The following is a 25,000-nucleotide window of genomic DNA, read 5'->3' as shown; positions in this document are numbered from 1 at the left end:
TGTGTGTGTGTGTGTGTGTGTGTGTGTGTGTGTGTGTGTGTGTGTGTGTGTGTGTGTGTGTGTGTGTGTGTGTGTGTGTGTGTGTGTGTGTGTGTGTGTGTGACAGGTGTGTGTGTGTGAGTGTGTGTGTGTGTGTGTGTGTGTGTGTGTGTGTGTGTGTGTGTGTGTGTGTGTGTGTGTGTGTGTGTGTCGTGCCACGGTGCTATTGAGTTTATGTTGAGCAGTTTTGTTAAGACTTTCCTCTCTCTCTCTCTCTCTCTCTCTCTCTCTCTCTCTCTCTCTCTCTCTCTCTCTCTCTCTCTCTCTCTCATTTCTCTTCCTTTTCTTTGTTTTCCTCTTTCAGTTTCTTTCTTACTTTTCTTCTTTATTTTCTTCTTCCTTTTCTTTATTCCCTAGTTTTCTTCCTCCTTCCTTTCGCTCTTTTTATTTTCCTCCCTTCCTTTCATCCCTTTCCTTCATTAATTCTCTCCTATTCTTGTACTTCTCCCGCTTTTCTTCCTCTTCTTCCCTCCCTCCCTCTCTTTCTTCCTCTCTTCCTTCCTTCCTTACTCTTCTTCCTCTTCCCCTTTCTGTATATTTCCTTTCTCTCTTATTGTCATCATTCTCTCTCTCCCTCCCTTCCTTCCTTCCTCCCTCCCTCCTTCCCTCCCTCCTTCTTGCGTGTCATTATTCCTTCACTTTCTCGCCTTTTTTTATTATTCATTACTCTCTCTCTCTCTCTCTCTCTCTCTCTCTCTCTCTCTCTAGTAAAGACAAGCATAATATTTACCTGTTTATATTATTGTGGCTTTACATGACTCGTGTTAATGATTGGTCAGATGCGTGAGCCAAATACATCATGGTGGGCCGAATACCGCACCTGTTTGCTTCCTCTCCCACTCCACTCCCCAGAGAGAGAGAGAGAGAGAGAGAGATTGATGTATTTGAGTTTGTACTATTTGAGGGAGGGCTGGAGGGAGGAGGGAGGAAGAGAGAGAGGGAGAGAGAGAGAGAGATAAGAGATTGATTGAGGAAGAAAGAGAACAGGATACAAGAGAGAATAAGGAAGGAAAGGAGATAAAGAGAGAGATAGGGAGAAAGGAGAATAAGTATAAAGGAAGGAATAATGAAAAAGTAAAGAGAATGAGAAGACGAATGGAGGAAGAGAAATAAAGAAGAAATAGAAAGAAATAGAAAAGAGAGACAAGACTAATTGATGAATAAGATGAAGAGAGAAATAAAGAGGAAGAAAGAGAGAAAATGAAGAAGAAAGAATGTAATATACGAACAGAAGAAAAATACGAATGAAGGGAGAGAGAGAGAGAGAGAGAGAGAGAGAGAGAGAGAGAGAGAGAGAGAGAGAGAGAGAGAGAGAGAGAGAGAATTGGAAAAAAAGGAGACTAAACAAATTTATGAATGAGATAGTTTGAAATACCACCACCACCACCACCACTTCCACTACTACTACTACTATTACTACTACTACTACCACTACTACTACCACCACCACCACCACCACCACCACCTCCACCACCAACCACTTCTACTACCACTACTACTACTACTACTACTACTACTACTACTACTACTACTACTACTACTACTACTACTACTACTACTACTACTACTACTACTTAAGGTGTAGATGATATTAACTCAGGTGTGTGTGACTTACCTGAGCCTAAAGAGGATATGTTGTGTGGAAGTAGCGTGTGTGTGTGTGTGTGTGAGAGAGAGAGAGAGAGAGAGAGAGAGAGAGAGAGAGAGAGAGAGAGAGAGAGAGAGAGAGAGAGAGAGAGAGAGAGAGAGAGAGAGAGAGAGAGAAGAAAAAAGGAAGAGGAAGAAGAGGAAGAGGAGGAAAGAGGGAAGAAGAAGGGAGGAGGAAGGGAAGACAATGAAGAAATTAAGGAAGAGAGGAGAGGATGAGAGGAATACAGAATGAAGAAGGTCGACGGAGGAGGAGGAGGAGGAGGAGGAGGAGGAGGAGGAGTAGGAGAAGGAGGAGGAGGAGGAGGAGGAGGCTACTATAATGCCAGTAATGCCTGAGGGACACAGAGAGAGAGAGAGAGAGAGAGAGAGAGAGAGAGAGAGAGAGAGAGAGAGAGAGAGAGAGAGAGAGAGAGAGAGAGGATACTAAAGGGCGTTATGTTACAGTGCCTATCTCCTTTTTTCTTCCTCCTCCTCCTCCTCCTCCTCCTCCTCCTCAAATACCTGATCTTGTCCCTCTATTTAGAACCACAAGAAAGGAGGAGGAGGAGGAGGAGTAAGAAGAGAAATAAGAAGAGGAGGAGGAGGAGGAGGAGGAGGAGGAGAGAATTTGTGTTAAAAATTGAGGAAATCAAACAAACGTACTGTCATTAGAGGCAATAAAGTGCCAAACTGACTAATGGAGCGTGGTGGTGGTGGTGGTGGTGGTGGTGGTGGTGGTGATGGTGGTGGTGGTGGTGCAATTGTTACGTGAAGCAGTTTTTTTTTTTTTTTTTTTTTTTGTTATCGGTTTTACTTTTTTCTCTTCTTCCTTTTTTCTTTTCTTTTCGTTTTTATTTTCATTTTATCATCTTTGTTGTTGTTGTTGTTGTTGTTGTTGTTCTCTTTTCTTCTCTCTTCTTTTTCTCTTCTTTTCGTTTTTATTTCATTTTCATCATTTTCATTGTTGTTGTCTTCTATTTCCTATTTTCCTCGTCTTTCTTCTTCTCCTTTCTTTTCTTTCTCTAGTTTTTCCTTCTTTTGTTTTCATTTCTTTTTCATTATTGTTCTTGTTGACTACTACTACTACTACTACTACTACTACTACTACTACTACTATTACCACCACTACTACTCCTTTTATTATTGTTATTGTTACTGTGACTGCTCCTCTCTCACTCTCTCACTCTCACTCACTCTCTCTCTCTCTTATCTCCCTACCCAGGCTGGCGGCGGCTGTGGTGGTGGTGGTGGCGGCGGCGGCGGCGGGGCTGTGGCGGAGTGTGGCGGCCGACCCTGCCCTACCTGTCGCTTTCAGAGAGAAGAGTACCACTTATAACGCTAGAAAAGGTGAGAGCAGGTGTGGGACAGGTGTGGAGCAGGTGTGGGACAGGTGTGGGGCAGGTTTGGAGCAGGTGTGGGCAGGTTTGGAGGGACTTGTGTTAAAATGAAGATATGAAAAGGCAGGTTTGGAGCAGGTTTGGAACAGGTGTGGGGCAGGTGTGGGACAGGTGTGGGACAGGTGTGGGGCAGGTGTGGGGCAGGTGTGGGCAGGTTTGGAGGGACTTGTGCTAAAATAAAGATATGAAAAGGCAGGTTTGAAGCAGGTTTGGGACAGGTTTGGAACAGGTGTGGGGCAGGTTTGGAGCAGGTTTGGAGCAGGTTTGGAGGGAATTGTGTTGAAATAGAGGCATAGAGGAGCAGGTTTGGAAGACTTGTGGTAAAATAGAAGTACAGAAGGGCAGATGTGGGGCAGGTTTGAAAGGACTTGTGTTGAAATAAATGTATGGAAGGGCAGGTATAGAGCAGGTGTGGAGCAGGTTTGGAGCAGGTGTGGGGCAGGTGTGGGGCAGGTTTGGAAGTACTTGTGTTAAGAAAGAAGTATAAAGAGGCAGGTTTGGATAGACAGGTGTAAAATGTACATAAAAAACAGGTTTGTAGAGCAATATTTTAGAACAGGTTTGGAGCAGGTGTGGGGCCGGTTTGGAAGTACCTGTGTTAAAATAGAGATAAGGAAGGACAGGTTTGGATAGACAGGTGTAGGATATACATACAAGAACAGGTTTGGAAGGGGAATAATCTAGAACAGGTTTGGTTAGATTATATTAAGTGAAAGCAGGTGTGTGTAGATAAAGTTCGGTAAGATTAGGTTAGGACAGGTGTGGTTAGGTGTGGGGCAGATGTGGGGCAGGTGTGGAATGGAGCAGTGTTGGAGGAGTATTTGTGTGATTAGTGTGAAGATACAGGTGTGGGTTGACAGGTGTGGAAGATTGATTTTGTTCTTATCTTACAAATTACACGGAGGAGGAGGAGGAGGAGGAGGAGGAGGAGGAGGAGGAGGAGGAAGAGGAGGAGGAGGAGGATTTGGAAAGTTAATGTGAGCAGTGAATAACTTTAATGAATCTTAAGAGACAGAGATTTCATTTATATTCCTTTTTTTTCTCTTTTATTTAATTAATGGTGGTGGTGGTGGTGGTGGTGGTGGTGGTGATGTAATTGATAACATAACGTAAGGAAGCAATAAAACTGATAAAGGAAGGAATAGGAGAAGGAGGAGGAATAGGAAGAGGAGGAAAAGGAGGAGGAGGAGGAGGAGGAGGAGGAGGAGGAGGAAGTGGTACATTAATTTGAATGTAAATGACGAGTCTATAGATTAACATCTCTCTCTCTCTCTCTCTCTCTCTCTCTCTCTCTCTCTCTCTCTCTCTCTCAATCAAATCTTGAAAACTTTTATTCCAAACTTTTTTTTCGCTATTTTCATGAAACTAATTTTTTTCTTTTCATTTTCTATTTATTTATTTATTTTATTTTATTCCCACAATTATTTTTACATATAGAAAAAAATTATGAAATCGTAAAAAAAAAGAAAAAAATGAAAACAATAAAATTCAGAACTCCAAACTTTTCCCAATAAAAGTTTTCCTCTAAAGACAATAATATTTTTCCTTGGTCCCCTCTCTCTCTCTCTCTCTCTCTCTCTCTCTCTCTCTCTCTCTCTCTCTCTCTCTCTCTCTCTCTCTCTCTCTCTCTCTCTCTCTCTCTCTCTCTCAACACAATTTTCCTTCATCACAAATTTTCCTCCAATTCTCTTTCCTCCTCCTCCCTTTCCTACTCTTCTTTCCTCCCCTTCTTCTCTTCCCTCCTCCTCTCCTCTCCTCCTCTTCCCTCCTCTTCCTTCCTTTCCTCCCCTTCTCTCTCCTTCTCTCCCCCTTCTTCTCTCCCCTTCTAATCTCTCCTCCTTCCCTTCCCTCCTCTCCCTCCCCCTTCCTTCCCCTTCTCTCTTCTTCTCTCCCCTTCTTCTCTTCCCTTCTCCTCTCTTCTCCTCCTCTCCCCTCCTCTCCCTTTCCTTTCCTCCTCTTCTCTCCCTTTCTTATCTCCCCTTCTTATCTCTCCTCCTTCCTTCTCGTCTTCTCCTTCCCCCTCCTTTCTTCCTCTTCTTCTCTCCTCTCCATTTCTTTCCCTCTTTCTCTCCCTTTTTTTCCCTCCTTCCAAAAGACAGACACCTCTTCACATTCTGTCACTCCAAAGTTTCCTCCATCTCTTTCTCTCTCTTTCCTCCCAAGTGACCTTTTTCCTCCACCTTTCCTCCTTTCCTCCAGTGGGATGGAGATAATTTCCTCCTGTCCTTCATTAAGTGTCTCCTTTTGGGATTAAAGTATTATTTTTTCCTCTTTTTTCGTCTTTTTCTTATTTTCTTTCTTTTTCCTCCTTTTTCTTTATTTCCTTGTGTGTTTTTTTTGTTTCAGGTTTTGTTTTCTATTTTTTTCTTCTTTTCTTTTGTTTTTTTTATTTTCTTTTTTCCTCTTTCCTTTTTCTTTCTTTTTCTCTTTTCTTTATTTCCTTGTGTGTTTTTTTCTCAGATTCTTTTCTTTATCGTTTTTTCTTATTTTCTTTCTTTTTCCTTATTTTCCTCTTTTCCTTTTTCCTTTATTTTTCTCTTTTCTTTTATTTCCTTATGTGTTTTTTTTGTCTCAGATTTTGTTCTCTATATTTTTCTAATTATTTTCTTTATTGTTTTTTCTTATTTTCCTTCTTTTTCCCTTGTTTCCTTGTTCTTGTTTTCTTTATTTTCTTTTCTCTTTTCCTTGTATGTTTTTTTTATCTCAGATTTTGCTACATTTCATTTTCTTTTCCCTTTTTCTTTTTTTCTTTGTTTTTCTCTTTTCTTTTCTTTCCTTGTGTGTTTTTTTTCCTATTTTGCTTTTCTATTTCCTGTTTATTTAATTCTCTTCTCTTTTCTTCTTCTTTCCTTGTTTTTCCCTTTTCCTTTTTCCTTTTTTTTTCCTTCTTTTTTCTTTTCTTCTGTTTCCTTTCAGTTTTTTCTCTCATATTTGTTTTTCCATCTTCTATTTTTCATTTCTTTTCCTGTTTTTCTTTTGTTTTCCTGTTTTCATCATCTTTCTCTTTCTCCCTTTTCGTTTATTTATTTGCATGTTTCTTGTTGTTTTTTCAATTTTTTATCTTTTCCTTTTTTTCCTTATTTTCCTTCTCTTTTCCTCTTTTTCTTTATTCTTGTTTTCTTTCTTTTCTCTAAGATTTTGTTTTTCTATTTTTCTTTTATCTAATTCTCTTTTCTTCCTTTTTTCCTTTTCCTTTTTTCCTTCCTTTCATATTCTCTTTCTTTCTCTTTTCTTTTTTCCTTTTTTGTTTTTTTTTGTCTGAGTTTTGTTTTCCTATTATTCTTTTTATTTTTCCAGTTTTTTTTCCTGTTTTCCTTCTTTTTTTCCCTTTTTTCCTTGTTCTTGTTTCCTTTCTTTATTCTCATTTCTTTTGTTTCCTTTCTGTTTTTTTTGTCAGATTTTGTTTTCCTGTTTTTTCTTTTAATTAATTCTCTTCTTTTCCCTTTTTTTTCCTACTTTCTTCCTTTTTTCCTTTTCTTTTTCCTTCCTTTTCGATTTTCTTTCTTTTTCCTTCTCTTTTCTTTCCTTGTTTTTTTTTGCCTCAGATTTTGTTTTCCTATTTTTCTTTACCTAATTCTTTTCCTTTTTTTCCTTCTTTTTTTTCCTTTTTCTTTTTCTCTAATTTCTTTAATTTTCTTAGTTTTTCTTTTTTTCTTTTTTCTCTTTTTTTCCTTCTCATTTTCCAGTTTTTCCTCAGTTTTGGTGTATTTTCCTTTCTTTTCATTTACTTTTCCTCCTTTCCTGCTTAGAGAGAGAGAGAGAGAGAGAGAGAGAGAGAGAGAGAGAGAGAGAGAGAGACTGTTATAGGCTACCAATAACAATATCAAATAACACAAACAAATAGATAAATAAGTAAATAAATAGATAGACAGATAAACTAATAAATAAATAAATAAATAAGTAAATAAATAAATAAATATCTAAGATTCAACAACGCAGGAGGAAATATTTAATTAACACAACTTAGATAAAAAAAAAAGGAAGCTATGATATTGAAAGAGAGAGAGAGAGAGAGAGAGAGAGAGAGAGAGAGAGAGAGAGAGAGAGAGAGAGAGAGAGCCACAAAAGATTATTAAAAATGGCTAAAATATTGATATCGATATGTTTGTTAGGCATTACAATTAACATTTTAGGAGACTATATGTGTACGTGACTTAAGCCTTTTTTTTTTATGTAAGAGGGAGAACTGCCAAGAGCAAATCACCAATATTATAAGAAAAAGGCCCTCTGGAATTTGCAGTCTCCATAAAAGAATAGAAAGAATTAGTCAAAAGAGTGGGACAAAGTTTAATGTCTTGACACCTCTCTATTAAAAGAAGTCAAGTCGTAGGGAGATGGATATACAGAAGCAGGCAGGGAGTTCCAGAGTTTACCAGAGAGAGGCCGCCGTGGTGCAGTGGAACCATGCGTGCTTTGGGGTCCGAGGGGTCTCCAAGCGCACCGGTTCGAATCCTGTCCACGGTCCGAGTGTAGATTGGGCTTCCTCACTCGGGACAAGGGTTTCCTAGCAGGTGGGGTTTGAGATAGGAGGTACCACAAAAAGTATCCCCTTTAGCCCAGAAATTCCCGTGAAAATCCCACATGGTATAAAAAAAAAAAAGCAAAACAAAAAAATGGTGTGAATGATTGAGAGTACTGGTTAACTCTTGCATTAGTGAGTTGGACAGAATAGGAATGAGAGGAAGAAGAAAGCCTTGTGCAGAGAGGCCGAAGGAGGAGGGGAGGCATGCAGTTAGCAAGATCAGTAGAACAGTTAGAATGAAAACAGCGATGAAAGATAGAAAGAGATGCAACATTCCGGCGGTGAGGAAGATGCTGGAGACAGTCAGAGAAGGGGGAGATGATGAGACGAAGAGCCTTTGATTCCACCTTATCTTTTCGTCTCAGGTCCAATAGGCCGTAACTTGAGAGGGACCTGAGAATAACGTATAAAACCTCAGCATAGGACTATACGGCCATAACAATTAAGGCTTCACTATTATTAACACATGGAGATTAACATTAAGATTTTTGTATGAAAGTAATGCGCATAAAACAGTGGAACATGCGTGCTTTGGGTCCCCGGGATCTCCAAGCGCACGGGTCCGAATCCTGTCCACGGTCCGAGTGTAGGTTGGGCTTCCTCACTCGGGGCAATGGTTTCCTAGCGGGTGGGCTTTGAGATAGAAGGTACCACAAAAAATATCCCCTTTAGCCCATAAATTCCCTTGAAAAGCCCACATGGTATAAGAAAAAACAATACAATACTAACATTTTCACACAATATGAGTAAGATTAGGAGAACAAACATATATAAGTGATAAATCAATAAATCACAACGCATTATATATATTAACCCCTTCAGTACCATGATGCGTCTCCATATTCATTCTGGTGACTATTTAGTGATTTTATACAGCTTCAGAAACTTAGTAGAGGTTGAAATAGTGAAGACTGTGGCCATTAATCTTCTGACCTCCATAGACCCTTCCTAATGTCAATAAAATGGTCTAATGGTACACAAATCTCAAGGTAAAAATGTGTCCCAGTACTGAAGGGGTTAAAATTATGAAGACTATGGCCATTAATCTTCTAACCTCCATAGGCCCTTTCTAATGTCAATAAAATGGTCTAATGGTACACAAATCTCAAGGTAACAATGTGTCCCAGTACTGAAGGGGTTAAAAATGTTCTGTATTATTTTTTAACTGGAAGGTTTTTTTTGCTCTGACATTCAATAATTTCTTTCGGTAAGGCATTCCAGAGTTTACTTTCTCCAGTTAACCTCTTCAGTACTGGGACGCATTTTTACCTTGAGATTTGTGTACCATTAGACCATTTTATTGACATTAGGAAGAGTCTATGAAGGTCAGAAGATTAATGGCCACGGTCTTCACAATTTTAACCCCTTCAGTACTGGAACTCATTTTTACCTTGAGATTTGTGTACCATTAAACCATTTTATTGACATTAGGAAGGATCTATGGAAGGCAAAAGATTAATGGCCACAGTCTTCACTATTCTAACCCCAGACATGTGTTTCTGAAGCTGTATAGAATCACCAAATAGTCACCAGAATGAATATAGAAACGCGTCCTGGTACTGAAGGGGTTAACACACTACTGAGAATGTATTGCAGTAAACAGTGGTATTATTATTTTTTTTAATGTAAGAGGGAGAACGACCAAGGCCAAAAAAATGAATAATAGAAATAAAAAGGCCCACTTGTTTGTAGTCTTCCTAAAAAAAAAAAAAAAAAAAATTACGTTTGTGTTTGCGAGTTACTGTGCGAGGTGTTAGCGTGAAGCCAGCGTGTATGGTTAATGAGAATACACACTAACGTACAAATTAAAGAGTGTGTAGATGAATAATATTAGAAAGTTTTAACATTTTTTTAAAGTGTGAAAATACAGTTTGTGTATTCATAAAAGAGTGAAACCAGCGTGTATAGGTAATGAGAATACACACTTACGTACAAATAAGAGTATGTAAATATTGACAGAAATTTTTACCATATTTTAAGTCTCTGAAGTTGCAATTTCTGTGTTCATAACGAATTTTAAGGCTCATAATTCACAGTAATTTCTTCTGAGTCACAAATAAGCTGTCTGTTAAGCTTTTGTATGCATCCCTCTCTCATAAGCTGAACAATGGATAAGCTGAGGATATATCAGAGCTTAATACACTTGAGGGCAACAATTTAAGTGTGGAAAGTTTCTTAAATAAGTTGCTTTGGATTTTATTTGGTCGAGAGAGAGAGAGAGAGAGAGAGAGAGAGAGAGAGAGAGAGAGAGAGAGAGAGAGAGAGAGAGAGAGATAATTAAGGAAGAAAAAGAGAAGAAAAAGAGTAGATAATGAAAAGCAAATGAAAGAAAAATGAGAAAATAGAAAAAAATGAAAAGAAAACAAGAAAAAGACGAAAGAAATGGAAAAAGAAAAGAAAAAAAGCAATAAATAAAAAAAGTATATAAACGAAAACAAAAATAAAAAAAAGTATGAAAGAAAACGGAACAACAACAACAACAACAACAACAACAACTTCCCGTTTTCTATTACATCACATACACCAAATTCCAAACCGAGAGAGAGAGAGAGAGAGAGAGAGAGAGAGAGAGAGAGAGGGATGAGGGGAGAGAGTGTACGTAACTTCCAGGAGGAGGAGGAGGAGGAGGAGGAGGAGGAAAGTGAGAGGAGAGGGAAGAGAAGAATGTTAGGAGGGGAGAAGGAATGGAGGGAGGGAAAGAAGGAGAGTGAAGGGAAGAGAAGGAAGAGGAAGAAGAAGAGGAGGAAAGGGGGAGAGAAAAGGAGAAAGGAAAGGAGAGAAAAAAAGAGGAAAGAGTAAAAGAGAGAGATTTAAAAAGAGATAAGAGAAGATAGAGAGAGAAATACTGATAAAGGACGGATGAAGTGAAGAGAGAGAGAGAGAGAGAGAGAGAGAGAGAGAGAGAGAGAGAGAGAGAGAGAGAGAGGAGAATTGAAAGGATGATAGGAAACCGTGAATGAGAGATAGAATAAAGAAGAGAAGGAGGAGGAGGAGGAGGAGGAGGAGGAAGACAATAGATTAATCCAATAGGAAAGAAAAGAGAATGAAAGATAATGAAAGAGGAGAATGTGATCAAAGGAGGAAGGGATAAAGGAGAAGAAGAAGAAGAAGAAGAAGAAGAAGAAGAAGAAGAAGAAGAAGAAGAAGAAAATGGAGGAAAAGAAGAAAAGAAAAGAAGGAGAAAAGAAGAAAAGAAAAAGAAAATGAAAAAAAGGAAAAAGAAGAAAAAAAAAGAAGAAAAGAACAAGAACAAGAAATCCAAGACACTAAAATAACAAGAAAAACAAGAAATAACAAGAAAAATTATAAAAACGTAAAACAAAATTGAATAAAAAGAAAAAGAAAAAAGAAAAAATCAAGAAAAAAAGTAGAATTTCTGTAAAGTTTTCTATTTTTCATATTTTCATTCACTTTTCAGAGAGAGAGAGAGAGAGAGAGAGAGAGAGAGAGAGAGAGAGTGGGGAAGGGAAATTTTTTTAAACGTAGCGTGAAAACAAAAGCGAGGCAGAGACAGTGTTGCCAAGTACAGGTGAACGCACTTACTTCACGGACAGGTGTTGCCAACCACAAAGGACACGTACACGCCCCCCTCCCCCCCCCCAACACCCCCATCCCCAAAACGCCCCCCACCCGCCCATCCGCCCCTCCGCCGCCACGACACTTCTCCCATTTTTAGAAAGAATGTTTTGTTGAGAAAGAGAGAGAGAGAGAGAGAGAGAGAGAGAGAGAGAGAGAGAGAGAGAGGGGAGGGAAAAATAAGGATGAGAGAAGGAAAGAGAGGAGGGAAAAATGTCATCAAAAGAGAGAGAGAGAAAGGGAGAGATCAGTGAAGAGTAAGGAGGAGGAGGAGGAGGAGGAGGAGGAGGAGGAGGAGGAAGAGAATTGAAGAGTATAGTGAAGAGGAGGAGAAATAAGGGGAGAAGGAGAAGAAAGTTATTAGAGAGAGAGAGAGAGAGAGAGAGAGAGAGAGAGAGAGAGAGAGAGAGAGAGAATTTCAGTTTTTCTTTCTTTTATTCATATCATCTTTGTCAACTTCTCCTCCTCCTCCTCCTCCTCCTCCTCCTCCTCCTCCTCCTCCTCCTCCTCCTTGTCCTTCCTTTCATTCATTCATTTTCCTTCCCTTTTTTTATCTAATCTATTTCTTTTTCTGCTTTCAATTTCAAATAAAGTAGTTTGCGATCACTAGGCACTGGTACATCCCGTTTTCTCTTTCTCGTTTTCTTTTTCTTTATTTTATTGGAGTTTAAATAAAAAAAAAAAGATGAAATTGAAGAAAAAAAGAAAAAAAAAGTAATGTATAGAAAATTTGTATTGTTTATTTAATTTTTGGATTGGGAAAAATATTACTACTACTACTACTACTACTACTACTACTACTACTATTGGTATTACTGCTACTATTACTACCACCACCACTACTATTACTTCTGCTATTGCTACTACTTCTACTATTACTACCACCACCACCACCACCACCACCACCACAATAGACTAGTAGCAAGAATCGATTTAGCCCCCAGGGAACACACACACACACACACACACACACACACACACACACACACACACACACACACACACACACACACACACACTTCTTCTTCTTCTTCTTCTTCTTCTTCTTCTTCTATTCCTTTTCATATCTCTGTTCTTTTCTTGGTATTTTCTTATTTTGTTATCATCCTTCATTTCTTCTTATTATTATTTACGTTTTTGTTTACCATCACCACCACCACCACCACCACCACCACCACCACCACCACCGGGACAGGTAACACAATTAAGGCAGTTCACGTGAGTTAGGTAATGAAGACGCCTCAAGTTACCTTACCTGACTTTGACGTTCGCTTATTAATTCAAACTATTCACTGCCTACCTGTATGTGTGTGTGTGTGTGTGTGTGTGTGTGTGTGTGTGTGTGTGTGTGTGTGTGTGTGTGTGTGTGTAGTGTATCAGTGAAAATAAAAAAGTTCTGACAAATAGACAAGTTACCCATAAAATAATTAGTCATGACACTCGTTTTCTTTCATTAAGTGGAGCGATGGATGAAAATAATAAGAGCACACTAAATTCTTAACCCCACGCCTTTCTTCTCTCAATGAACGAGTCTTTATTCATTTATCCACTCATTTACTCATTTTCCACCCAATTTGACTGATATGAGCGAAAGAAAACGGAATGGAGAGAAAGTCGGAAGTTTTGGTGCGAATTATCAGGAGAAATACACTGAGCAGGTAGAAAATCAGGAGAAAATAGAAAAAAATCAGTAGATATGAAAAAATATACTTGAAAAATAAATAAAAGACTTTGATGAATATATTTAACTTCTAGACAGACAGACAGACAGACAGACAGACAGACAGACAAACAAACTAATGGATATATAAATGAATAAGGGAGGAGATTTTAATGAAGAAGGGAGAGGGAGAGGGAGAGGGAGAGGGAGAGGGAGAGGGAGAGGAGGAAGAAGATGGAGGAGGAAGAAGAGGAAGAAGAGGAAGATTAGAATAGGGATGCGGAGGAGAGGAAGATAGAGGAGGAAGACAGGAAAGGGAAGAGGAGGAAGAAGAGGAGGAGGAGGAGGAGGAGGAGGAGGAGAATAGAAGGAAAAAGAAGATTGGAAGAGATGAGGAGAAAGAAGAGAGAGAAAAGGAGGAAGCGGAGAGGGAAGGAGACGAAAAAGAAGAAGAAGAAGAAAAAGAAGAGAGAGAGAGAGAGAGAGAGGGGAGAGACACAGGTAATCAGAATGCAGGTGTGTCAAGGGAAGGACAATCTCAGGTAAGCCTCTGACGGTGTGGGGCTTACCTGGAGGAGGAGGAGGAGGAGAGAGGAGGAGGAGGAAGATAACAACAACAACAACAACAACAACAATTTGAACAAGAACAACAACAAGAAGAAAAGAAGAAGAAGAAGAAGAAGAAGAAGAAGAAGAAGAAGAAGAAGAAGAAGATGGAGATAAAAGAAACGAATAAGAAAGAGTAGAAGGAAGGAAGGAAGAAAGAAAGGAAGAAAGGAAGAAAGAGGAGGAAGAAAAGGAAGAAGGAAGAGGAGAAGGATAAAGAAAATATGAAGAAGACGAAGGAAAAAGGAGAAAAGGAAACAGATAAACAACAACAACAACAACAACAACAACAACAACAAAGAAAGGAAATAGAAAATAAGAAAATAAATAAGAAAATACGAAACGAAAGAGAAAAATAAAGAAAAAATGAATAAATAAGGTAAAGGAGAAAGTAGAGAAGTCCATTACAGCACCACCACCACCACCACCACCACCTCCACCACCACCACCACCACCACCACCACCACCACCACCACCACCACCACCACCACCACCACCACCACCACTCCGGGCTTAGAAGAAGGAGAAGGAGGAGGAGGAGGAGGAGGAGGAGGAGATAAAGAAGAAGAAGAAGAAGAAAAAGAAGAAGAAGAAGAAGAAGAAGAAGAAGAAGAAGAAGAAGAAGAAGAAGAAAGAGTAAAAGAAGAATGACGATAAAGATTAGAAATAGAAAAAAGAAGAGAGAGAGAGAGAGAGAGAGAGAGAGAGAGAGAGAGAGTGAAGGGAAGGAGAATTTAGGCTCAAAGAATACAGTACCGCGGCGCCCCTGGCAGGCTGACGCACGCCCTCACGCCTACCTTGCCCTGTGACGCGCCGGGAGTGACTGGAATCTACTTTTAAAAGGTTTCAATTCCATTTAAAAGGTTCCAACCCCATTTAAGAGGGTTTGAGATATTTTAATGTGTTTCTTTTTTTTTTGTAGTTTATTGGTAGATTTTCATGTTTTTTTTATTTTGATTTATTTTCTTTAGGTTCCAATTCCAATTTAAAGGTTCCAATTCCATTTGAAAAGGTTCGAGATTTTTGAGTGTTTATGTGTTTTTCTAATTCTTTGATGGATTTTGACATTTTTTAAGTTCCAATTCCATTTAAAAGGTTCAACTACATTTAAAAGGGTTTCAGGATTTTTAAGAGTGTTTGGGTGTTTTTATCTAATGCTTTGATGGATTTTAGCTTATTTTCTTTAGGTTCCAATTCCATTTAAAAGGTTCCAAGCCCATTTAAAAGGATTTCTGATTTTGTAGGAGTTTTGGGGTGTTTTTTTTTTTTTTGTTTGTTTGTTTTTTGATGAATTTTGCTTATTTTCTTTAGGTTCTTCTTAAGAGATTTTGATTCCTTTTAAGAGGATTTGAGATTTTCTAAAGTTTGTTTTTGTAATATTTTTATAGATTTTAATGCCTTGTTGTTGTTGTTTTTTAACTGGTCTTTTAGTTTCCAATTCTTTTAAAACACTTCAGTTCTGTTTAAGAGGGTTTGAAACTCTTTAATGGTGTTTATTTATTTATTTTTTTTTTATTTCTTATTGTTCATTATTTTTACTCATTTTCTTTAGCTTCAAATTCCCTTTAAAAGATTTCGATTCTGTTTTAAAGGTCTTGAGATTTTTTTAATGGTATTTTTTCGTTTTTTTTTTTTTTTTTTTGTAATCTATCCTATATATTTTGATTGTCGATTATTTAAACTTATTTTCTTTAGGTTCCAATTCTTTTAAAAGATTTTGATTAACTTTAAGAGGATTTGAGTTTTAACGGTGATTTTTTCGTTTTTTTGTATTTATCTTGTATATTTTGATTGTCTATTATTTAATTTATTTTCTTTAGGTTAGAATTCCTTTTAAAATATTCTGATTCTGTTTAAGAGAGTTTCAGATTCGTTTTAAGGGTGTTTTGATGTCATATTTCTTAGATTTTGATATTTTACTCATTATTTGGACTGATTTTAAAGTATTCTGATTCTTTCTTAAATAACTGAAGCTATTATAAGTTGTGATTCCAACATCCAACTCTCTTTAAAGATATTTCGATCCCACTTAAAAGGTTTCAACTCTTTATTGATAAAAAATCAAATACCTTTAAGAGAGAGAGAGAGAGAGAGAGAGAGAGAGAGAGAGAGAGAGAGAGAGAGAGAGAGAGAGAGAGAGAGAGAGAGAGAGAGAGAGAGAGAGAGAGAGAGAGAGAGAGAGAGAGAGAGAGAGAGAGAGAGAGAGAGAGAGAGAGAGAGAGAGAGAGAGAGAGAGATTTCCTTCCTTTCTTTCTTTTATTTATTTATCTTATTCCCTTATGAGTACTTAGAACAAACAAACAAACGAACGAACAAAAAGTACAGTACTAATTTATCTACTTATCTATCTATCTATCTATTTATCTATTTATTTTATTTATTTATTTATTTTCTCTTCCTTCCTTTGATATCCACCACCGTTCTGTTTACCTGCTAATTAAGAGTGCTCAGGTGTGTGTCTCCAAGTAGTAGTAGTAGTAGTAGTAGTAGTAGTAGTAGTAGTAGTAGTAGTAGTAGTAGTAGTATGTGTTGTTATTGCTATTATTAACGTAGATATAATAACAATAGTAGTAATAGCAGTAATAGTAGTAACAGTAGTAGTAGCACCACCACCACCACCACCTCTCTCTCTCTCTCTCTCTCTCTCTCTCTCTCTCTCTCTCTCTCTCTCTCTCTCTCTCTCTACATTCCCTTTTTCTCACCAAATCCCTTAAATAAAACCTAAAAAAAAAAACTTGAACCAATAAACACGAACTAAAAAAGAAAATAAATACAAAAAAACAAATAAAAATAGATAAATAAACGCGTACGATAATGGAGGTACGATACACCTAAACCGGAAGCGGCCATCTTGAATTTTGATGACGTCACATGTAAACAAATCCAGTGAGAGTCTCTTTGTTTATATTCTTCCCCATTAACTTGACGAAGACTTAAAGCTGAGAGGCCGAGGAGAGAGAGAGAGAGAGAGAGAGAGAGAGAGAGAGAGAGAGAGAGAGTAAAGGAAAGATTAAATATAACTAGACAAAAATTAAAATGCATAAATAAATAAATAAATAAATAAATGAATAAAGGAGAAATGAAAAGAGAAATAGAGAAAATAAAATAAAGAAAGAAAAAATCTAATAAAAGGAAAAGAATGATGAAAAAAATGAAAATGAAAAGAAGAAAATAATCAGGAAATAAAAAAATAAGTGAAAATGAAAGAAAATTAAGTGAAAATATTGAAAAAAGAGAAAAAAATAACGATGTGAAATTTAATGAAAGAAAACGTTGAAAATGAAAAATAAAAACGAAAATGAAGAGAAAAAAGGAAAAAAAAACGAAGGAGAATGAAAACAGAATAGATAAAAATGCAAAATAAAGAAAAAATGCAAAATAAAGAAAAAATGGTCGAGATTAGCGAATAAAAAGAGAGAGAGAGAGAGAGAGAGAGAGAGAGAGAGAGAGAGAGAGAGAGTTGGTGGCACTGAGCATTATAACATGAAGAGAGATAGCAAAATAAATAATAATAATAATAATAATAATAATAATAATAATAATAGTAATAATAATGATAATAATAATAATAATAATAATAATAATAATAATAAATAATAATAATGAAAAGGGATGAGGAAAGTAATTGGAGAGAGAGAGAGAGAGAGAGAGAGAGAGAGAGAGAGAGAGAGAGAGAGAGAGAGAGAGAGAGGGGGCGGGGAACAGAGAAAAGAGAGGGACTAATTAAGAAGGTCCTTCAGGTGAGAGAGAGAGAGAGAGAGAGAGAGAGAGAGAGAGAGAGTCTTACACACACGCTATTGTAAACACTATAAACTCTCTCTCTCTCTCTCTCTCTCTCTCTCTCTCTCTCTCTCTCTCTCATGTCTTCCACTTCAGTTAGCTCTTTTATTCTTTTTTTCTTTATCTATTTCTCTTTCTCTTTCTCAATCTTTCCCTTTCTCTTTTTTTCTTATATTTTTCTTCGTGTACTTTTCCTTTCATCTTTACTCTCTCTCTCTCTCTCTCTCTCTCTCTCTCTCTCTCTCTCTCTCTCTCTCTCTCTCTCTCTCTCTCTCATTTCCCTTTTTGCTTTCGAATGTATTTTTAGCTTTCATTTCTTTATTTCTCATCTTTATCGTCATCCTCCTCCTCCTCCTTCTTCTTCTTCTTCTTCTTCTTCTTCTTCTTCTTCTTCTTCTTCTTCTTTGTTATTTGCTTAATGTATTTTCTTAGTTTTGCTGTTTTTTTTATTTCCTCTTGTTTTTGTGTCTTTTTATCTCTCCTCCTCCTCCTCCTCCTCCTCCTCCTCCTCCTCCTCCTCCTCCTCCTCCTCTTCTCCCACTCAATATTCCTCTCACTCTCTCCTTCATCCTTCCCTTTCCTTCCCATACATAAGTTCAGATCCACTTTCCTCTCCTCCTCCTCCTCCTCCTCCTCCTCCTCCTCCTCCTCCTCCTCCTCCTCCTCCTCCTCCTCCTCCTCCTCCTCCTCCTCCTCCTCCTCCCTATACGTAAGAGCTTCCATTTCTCTCTCTCTCTCTCTCTCTCTCTCTCTCTCTTCTTCTCATTCTTGTTTGATAATACACACAATTTCTCTATACACTCACCCCCCCCTCTGTTCCCACCCCTTCACTCACGCCTCACGCCCTCCTGCAGAGTCCCTGGAGGAGGTGGACTTACTGCAGGCCATCGCGGTGCCCTTCGAAGACCCCTCCACGCAGTACTTCGTCACGGGATTCGATGGGTTCCCTGCTTTTGGGTTCAAGGTTGGCGCCAGCATCAAACACCCTTTCGACTCTTCCTCCCTGAAAAGTTCTACAGGGAGTTCTCGGTAAGGGCTTGTTTGTGTATTTGTTTATACCATGTGGGCTTTTCACGGGAATATTTGGGTACCTCCTATCTCAAAGCCCACCCGCTAGGTAACCATTGCCACGAGTGAGGAAGCCCAACCTGCACTCGGACCGTGGACATGATTCGAACCCCAAAGCACGCATGGTTCTTTCTAAATTATGAAGTGTGTTGATTTACTATAGTGTGTCTACTCTGAAGTGGCTCCTGGGTCTCAGTCTGAATGGTGCCCCAGGGAAGGCGTGGTTGTCACATCTTGAGGTCTTGTAATAGTGTGAAGTGTCCTTGTAATAAGTGTGAGGTGTCCTTCTAATAAGTGTGAAATATCCCTGTAACAAGTGCTTTGATCAGAAAACAAGTAATATTCACATCAGATTAAGTTATCAATAAGCTGCAATATGTTTTAAATCCAGGAGCCATTTTAAAGTAGACTTGTAGTAGAGTAAAAATTTGAAGTCCATCTTTCTATCCTAACAACGATCATTCCTGTGTTTACCTTCCAGTGTGTAGTAAGTTAAGTTTCCTAGCGGGTGAGCTTTGAGATAGGAAGTACCCCTAAAAATATCCCCTTTAGCACAGAAATTCCCTTGAGAACCCCGCATGGTATAAGAAAAATAAATAAATAAAAAAAAAAACTCAAATGACCTTGGAGGGAGCCACTGCCAGAAAAACACTTGAAAAACACTGGGCTAGACTATTTTCTAAGGTGATTTTTGGGGTGCTTTCATGTTAAGTTGGGTTGTCTAGGGTGATTTTTAGGGAGTTTTTGAAATTTAGGGAGTTTTAATTGAGGTAAGTTATTTCGTTCATCTTGACTGGAAGAAATATGAAAAGTTTTAGATCTTTAAGGAAATTTGGATCTTACACTCTCTCTCTCTCTCTCTCTCTCTCTCTCTCTCTCTCTCTCTCTCTCTCTCTCTCTCTCTCTCTCTCTCTCTCTCTCTCTCTCTCTCTCTCTCTCTCTCTCTTCTCTCTCTCTCCATTCTCTCCCAAATTCTCTCTCTAATTATCTCTCCTCATTTTCTCTCTCCCTATTGTCTCTCTCTCCCATTATCTCTCCTCCATTCTCTCTCTCCAATTATATCCCTCATCTCTCTCATCTCTCTCTCTCTCTCTCTCTCTCTCTCTCTCTCTCTCTCTCTCTCTCTCTCTCTCTCTCTCTCTCTCTCTCTCTCTCTCTCTCTCTCTCTCTCTCTATTCTCCTCTCTCCTCATTCTCTCCCCACCCCATTTTTCTCTCACCTCTCATTCTCTCTCTCCTTTCATTGCCTCTCTTTTTAATCTCTCCAACGTTCTCATCTCTGCATCTCTCTCCCCTCATCTTTCTCCCTCTCACTCTTTCTCTCTCTCTCCACAGATACAGGCAGCAGTGAAGCCAGACACAGAAGAAGGTATGTTTCTTTTTGCCGTCACCAACCCTCTGGAAAACCTAATCCAGCTGGGCGTCTCCCTCACACCAGGCCTTCCCGGGACAACAAACCTCTCTCTCTACTACACTGACGCTGAGAGACACATGAGCTCGCAGTCGCTTGTGTCTTTCCTCGTCCCGCAGTTCAAGGGAGTGTGGACAAGGTAAGGTGTGTGATTGGATGGAGTGTGGGTCAGGTAAGGAGTGGTTCAAGGGAAGAGAAGGATTGAGGTAAGAGAAAGGGTTGTAATTTGTTTTTTTTTTTGTGTGTGTGTGTGTGTGTGTGTGTTTGCATTAGCGTTGGTTTCAGTGTCTTTTTAATGAGTTTCCATCTAAGTGAAGCGGGAAATTGAGTGCGTTTGAGAGTGCATGAGAGAGAGAAAGGACGTATATGTGCGTGTGTGTGTGTGTATACTCAGAAGATGAAGTTTACCATATTCTTATCAATTTCTTCCCATTTTCTCTCCTCAGATTCGCTTTTCGAGTCAGCAGGGAAGAGGTGCAGCTTTGGTTTAACTGCCAGAGGTACAATGAGTTAGTGGTGCAAAGGATACCCCAGCAGCTCGTGTTTGACTCCGCCTCCACCTTGTACATCGGCCAGGCGGGGGGCATTTTCAAGGGCTTCTTTGAGGTAAGGAGGATCGAATGCCTTTTTAACTCCTTCAGTACCATGAGTTTCCATATTCATTCTGGTGACTATTTGGTGATTTTATACAGCTTCAGAAACTCATGTGGGGATTAAAATAGTGAAGATTTTGGCCATTAATCTTCTGACCTCCATAAAATCTTCCTAATGTCAATAAAATGGTCTAATGGTACACAAATCTGAAGGTAAAAAGGTGTCCCAGTATTGAAGGGGTGAAAATAGTGAAGACTGTGGCCATTAATCTTCTGACCTCCATAGACCCTTCCTAATGTCAATAAAATGGTCTAATGGTACACAAATCTCAAGGTAAAAATATGTCCCAGTACTGAAGAGGTTAATAGGTTTCAATGCTAAATGGAGGTTCTAATGGTACTTGTGCTTATTTTTAAGATAATGCTAAGGGATATTTTTAAATTAGATATTTTAGGGATTCTTAAGGTTTTTTTTTATAGTAGAAGGATCGGATGCTTTTAAGAGATTCTAATCTTAAATGGAGGTTCAAAACTTGTGCTTTTTTTTATAGAATAATTTTGAGTGCTATTTTTAAGATAGATGTTTTTTTGGGATTCTTAAGGGATTGTCTGAGGCAAGGAGGATTGGATTCTTTTTAAGGGGATCTAATGTTAAATGGAGGTTCTAATGGTACTTGTATTAGGTTTAAGGATGATTTTAAAGATTACTTTTGGTTTACATATTATTTCAGCACTTCACTTTAGTTCTAAGGGATCTGAAATTGTTTCTTAATAGGACTGAATTGTCTTTTTAAAGGATCTGATGTAACATGTAGGATCTAATGCTGTTTATTCACTGTTACCGTATTTTTTAAGCCTCCTATTACTGTAGGTGATATATTTAGGGAATTTTTAAAGGTTTCTTCCCAATTGGATCCCTTTCAAAGAGGTTCTGATGCTAAGTGGGCGATGCTGTACAGGTTTCAGTGTTAGAGAGTGATAAAGGTTCTTGTGAATGATGAAGAGAGTTAAATAGTTCTGTTATTGATGTTGTTGTTGTTGTTTCCTTGTCTTCATCGAGGTTTGCAGAGTTTTGAGATGTTGTTGTTGTTATTGATGTTGTTATTGATGTTGTTGTTGTTGTTGTTGTTGTTGTTGTTATTATTGATGTTAGGGATGGTAGTGTTCTTGTTCTTATTGTTCTTGTTGTTGTTCTTCTTGCTCGTGTTGTTTGGAAAAGTAATGAAAGAACAACAAATGAATAAACAGATAACTAAAATACTAAGAAACACTCCCTCTTAATGCATCACGGTAACTATGAAAAATAAGTAAGTAAATTAAATAGAGCGGCAAGTGAAGCGGCTAAGATTTACATGAGAAACCCTTAAAATCAACGTTCTTTTAACCATCCAAGTTAAAAGAAAATGAATGTAAAGGTTTAACTAAATTATCTTCACGTCCAGAAGGATTGCGTTATATATACATGCATAGAAGCAGTCACACGTGCATACAGACACACATACATACAGACAGACAGATGGATCCTCTTTATCATTTGTTTCATTATGCATGCTACGTTATCACTGTCCTTCATCTTTCTTTTCCTTCTTCGTTATTCTGTCTTTTTGTTCTCTCTTTCTTTCCTTCTGTCTTTCTTTCATATTTCTTCCTTTCATATTCACTATTTTTGTTCCTTCCTTTCTTGTTTTCTTTCTCGTTTTTGTCTCTATTTCTATTTATCTTCATTTCCTATTAGTCCTTCCTTCCTTCTTTCCCTCCTTCACTCCTTCCTTCACTCCCTCCCTCCCTCCCTCCCTCCCTCCTTCCATCCTTAAACACTCCTTCAAACCCTCTCCCCTTACACACACACACACACACACACACACACACACACACACACACCTGGCCACAGAATGAAGGTGTACACGGTTTAATTAGAGGCCATTAAGCTCCAACACACCTGAGGGACTACCTGGCACCTTCCCCTTACCTGTGATTAAGTCATTAGCAGCACACCTGTTGATTACTAACCTTTCATTTTTCTTCCTTTTCTTCATTCTTTTCTCTTCCTTTTCTTTCTTTCTTTCTTTTTTTTCTTTCTTTTCTTCATTCGTTTCTCTTCTTTGTTTCATTTTTCTTTCTTGAATTAGTAGTCAGTTACAGTAGAGATACGAAAACAAGTCCTTTAAACTTACATACCTGTCCTTACCTGTTCATCTCACCTGTACATAGATAAACATTGAAGCTAATTAATTGAGGTGAGAGGAAAGGTTATAGATGCGATAATAATAATAAAAAAAATATCAGTTAGTAATTTTGAAAGTGAATAATTTTTAACCTTTCCTTACCTGTCATTTTCACCTGTGCATTTTCTTAACGCACAGGTGCACATTGAAATTAATTATATAGGTGAAATACAGGTGTGGGTGTGTTGATAATGAAAAAAAAGTACTAGTAGTTAGTTAAGAATACGAAAACAAGTTATTCTAAATGTAATTACCTTTCCTCACCTGTTTATCTCACCTGTGCATCGATAAAACATTGAAACTAATTAATAAAGGCGAAATAAAGACATAGGTGCGTTGATAATTGAAAAAAAAATATTAGTTTGTTAGTAATTCTGAAACTAAATTATTTTAAACGTATTTACCTTTTTCTTACGTATTCATCTCACCTGTGCATAGATAAACATTGAAACTGATTAATAAAGGTGAAAGAGAAGGTTATAGATGCGATAACAACAAAAAAATATTAATGTTAGTAATTATGAAAGTAAAAATATCAAAAGTTAGTTAGCAATTCTGAAACGAAGATATTTTAAATGTGATTATCTTTCCTTACCTGTTATCTTCACCTTTGCATAAGAAACATTGGAACTAATTAATAAAGGCGAAATAAAGGTGTAGGTGCGTTAATAATTGAAAAAAAGTGTTAGAAGTTTGTTAGTAATTCTGAAAGTAAGTCATTTTAAACGTGATTATCTTTTTCTTACCTGTTCATCTCACCTGTGCATAGGTAAACATTGAAACTATTAATTAAGGTGAGAAAAGGGTTATAGATGAGATAATAATGAAAAAAATATCAAAAGTTAGTTAGCAATTCTGAAACGAAGATATTTTAAACGTGATTAGCTTTCCTTACCTGTCCATCTCACCTGTGCATAGGTAAACATTGAGACTCATTAACAAAGGATGAAATAAAAGATTGTAGGTATGTTAATAACTAAAATGTATATAATAGTAGTTTGTTAGTAATTAAAAAACAAGTCATTCTTAACGTAATTACTCTCTCTTACCTGTTCACCTCACCTGTGCATTAAGAAAACCCAGGTAATTCTTAGTGACTTGAGTTGCCACGTATAATTTAACTCCCAGACTGTGCATCCCATCCCAGCCCAGCGGCCAGCCTCAGTCACCCTTGGGCATTGAGAGGGGGAGGTTATGTGTCTCGCTTCTCCACCCTCTCAGTGATTGGGTCGACTTGTGCCTTACCCTAGTGCCTTAACCTGACCTTTTGTGACCTTCGTGTGACCTCTGCTTCCATCCCCGGCTGCCTCAAGTTACCTGTCTTCCTTCTACACCTGTACCTGCCTGGAATTTGATTAGCAGTTACTGAAGCGAATTATAATAAAGAAAAAAAAAGAAAGATTCGTGTTTTGGAATGAAGTGAAGCCAAATGAAACTGTCTCGACTCGTCCTGTGAAGCTTCAGTTCGAATCCTCATTGAGTTTTGAAGCCGGAAGTGTTGCTGAAGTGTTGTGGTGTTGTGTTGTAATGTGATACTAACAAACTCCCTTCAGAAACACTTGAAACACTCGTTATTGTGTTCCTGTGTTGTGTTGCTGGCTTCCTCTTCTTCTTCCTCTTGTGTCTGGTGTTGCTATGTGTTGTGTTGGTGTTTCGAAGCCCCAAGTGTTGCTCTGTTTGTGTTGCGGATGGATTCTTGTGTTACTAATTTGTGTTGTGTAAATTTGAGGTGATTCTGTATTCTAAAGTTGTGTTCGCTTGTGTTGCTGATCCCTTAAACATAAACCCTACCAGATTTTGTGTTGCGGAAGTTGTGTTACTGCAATGAATACAAGATTTTTTTAAGTACAAACAGCCAACGTGTGAATTACTGGACAGTTTGAGTTGCAAATTGTGTTGTGGGCTTGTGTTCTGCAAATATTACACTGAAACCTTGAAAAACACTGCTCTTTAGAACACTGTGTTGCTGAAAATTTCTTATACATCACTGTAAGGCAATACTGGACAACCAACACCACCAAACACCATTGAGTTGAGTGCTAAAAGTTTGTGTTGCCGAAAAATTGTGTTACTGAAGTTTGTGTTGCTGGAAGCTTGTGTTGCACTGGGATGTGGTGCAAGTATACGGTTATTCTGCAGTGTTGGATGATCTTGAGTTGCTTCAGTGTGTTGCTGGGACCCCAAGTTTTGTGTTGCGTTGGTCTGACTGGCTAGATTTTGTGTTGCTGAAGTATTGTGCGTCTAAAATCTTGTGTTACTGGAAATTTGTGTGTCTGAAATCTTGTGTTACTGGAAATTTGAGTTGCTGGAATATTGTGTTGCTGAGTTTTTGTGCCCTTTGAATTTTGTTTAGGCATTTTTTGGGCTTTCTAGAATCTTGTATTACTGGAAATTTGTGTTGCTGGAATATTGAGTTGTTGGAAAACTGTGTCACGTCAAGTTTGTGTTGCTGGAATTTTGTATCACTTCATTTTTGTCTCCTGGAATCTTGTCTC

The 25,000-nt window shown here is 38.0% G+C and overlaps 2 protein-coding genes across 2 annotated transcripts in view; both read left to right on the top strand.

Moving 5' to 3' along the window:
* LOC123508585 overlaps positions 1-20,288 on the top strand; it is a 39,842-nt gene extending 19,554 nt beyond the window's left edge. Inside the window, exons 2-5 of the mRNA XM_045262359.1 lie at positions 2,891-3,015; positions 18,064-18,238; positions 19,612-19,826; positions 20,134-20,288. Of these exons, the coding sequence (XP_045118294.1) occupies positions 2,891-3,015; positions 18,064-18,238; positions 19,612-19,627 (316 nt within the window). The 3' untranslated portion in view covers positions 19,628-19,826; positions 20,134-20,288. The remainder of the gene's footprint in view (positions 1-2,890; positions 3,016-18,063; positions 18,239-19,611; positions 19,827-20,133) is intronic.
* A 3,379-nt stretch (positions 20,289-23,667) lies between these two features.
* Positions 23,668-25,000, top strand: part of LOC123509691 (collagen alpha-1(I) chain-like) — a 53,766-nt gene continuing 52,433 nt past the window's right edge. The window contains 1 exon segment of the mRNA XM_045264177.1: positions 23,668-25,000. This exon segment is cut by the window's right edge and continues 370 nt beyond it. The gene's annotated coding sequence lies outside the window, so the exon portion shown is untranslated.

The sequence above is a fragment of the Portunus trituberculatus genome, chromosome 3 (assembly GCF_017591435.1).
Source record: "Portunus trituberculatus isolate SZX2019 chromosome 3, ASM1759143v1, whole genome shotgun sequence".
NCBI classification, from domain to species: domain Eukaryota; kingdom Metazoa; phylum Arthropoda; class Malacostraca; order Decapoda; family Portunidae; genus Portunus; species Portunus trituberculatus.
Note: the sequence above shows the minus strand (reverse complement) of the source record. Positions and strands in the feature narration are given on the sequence as shown.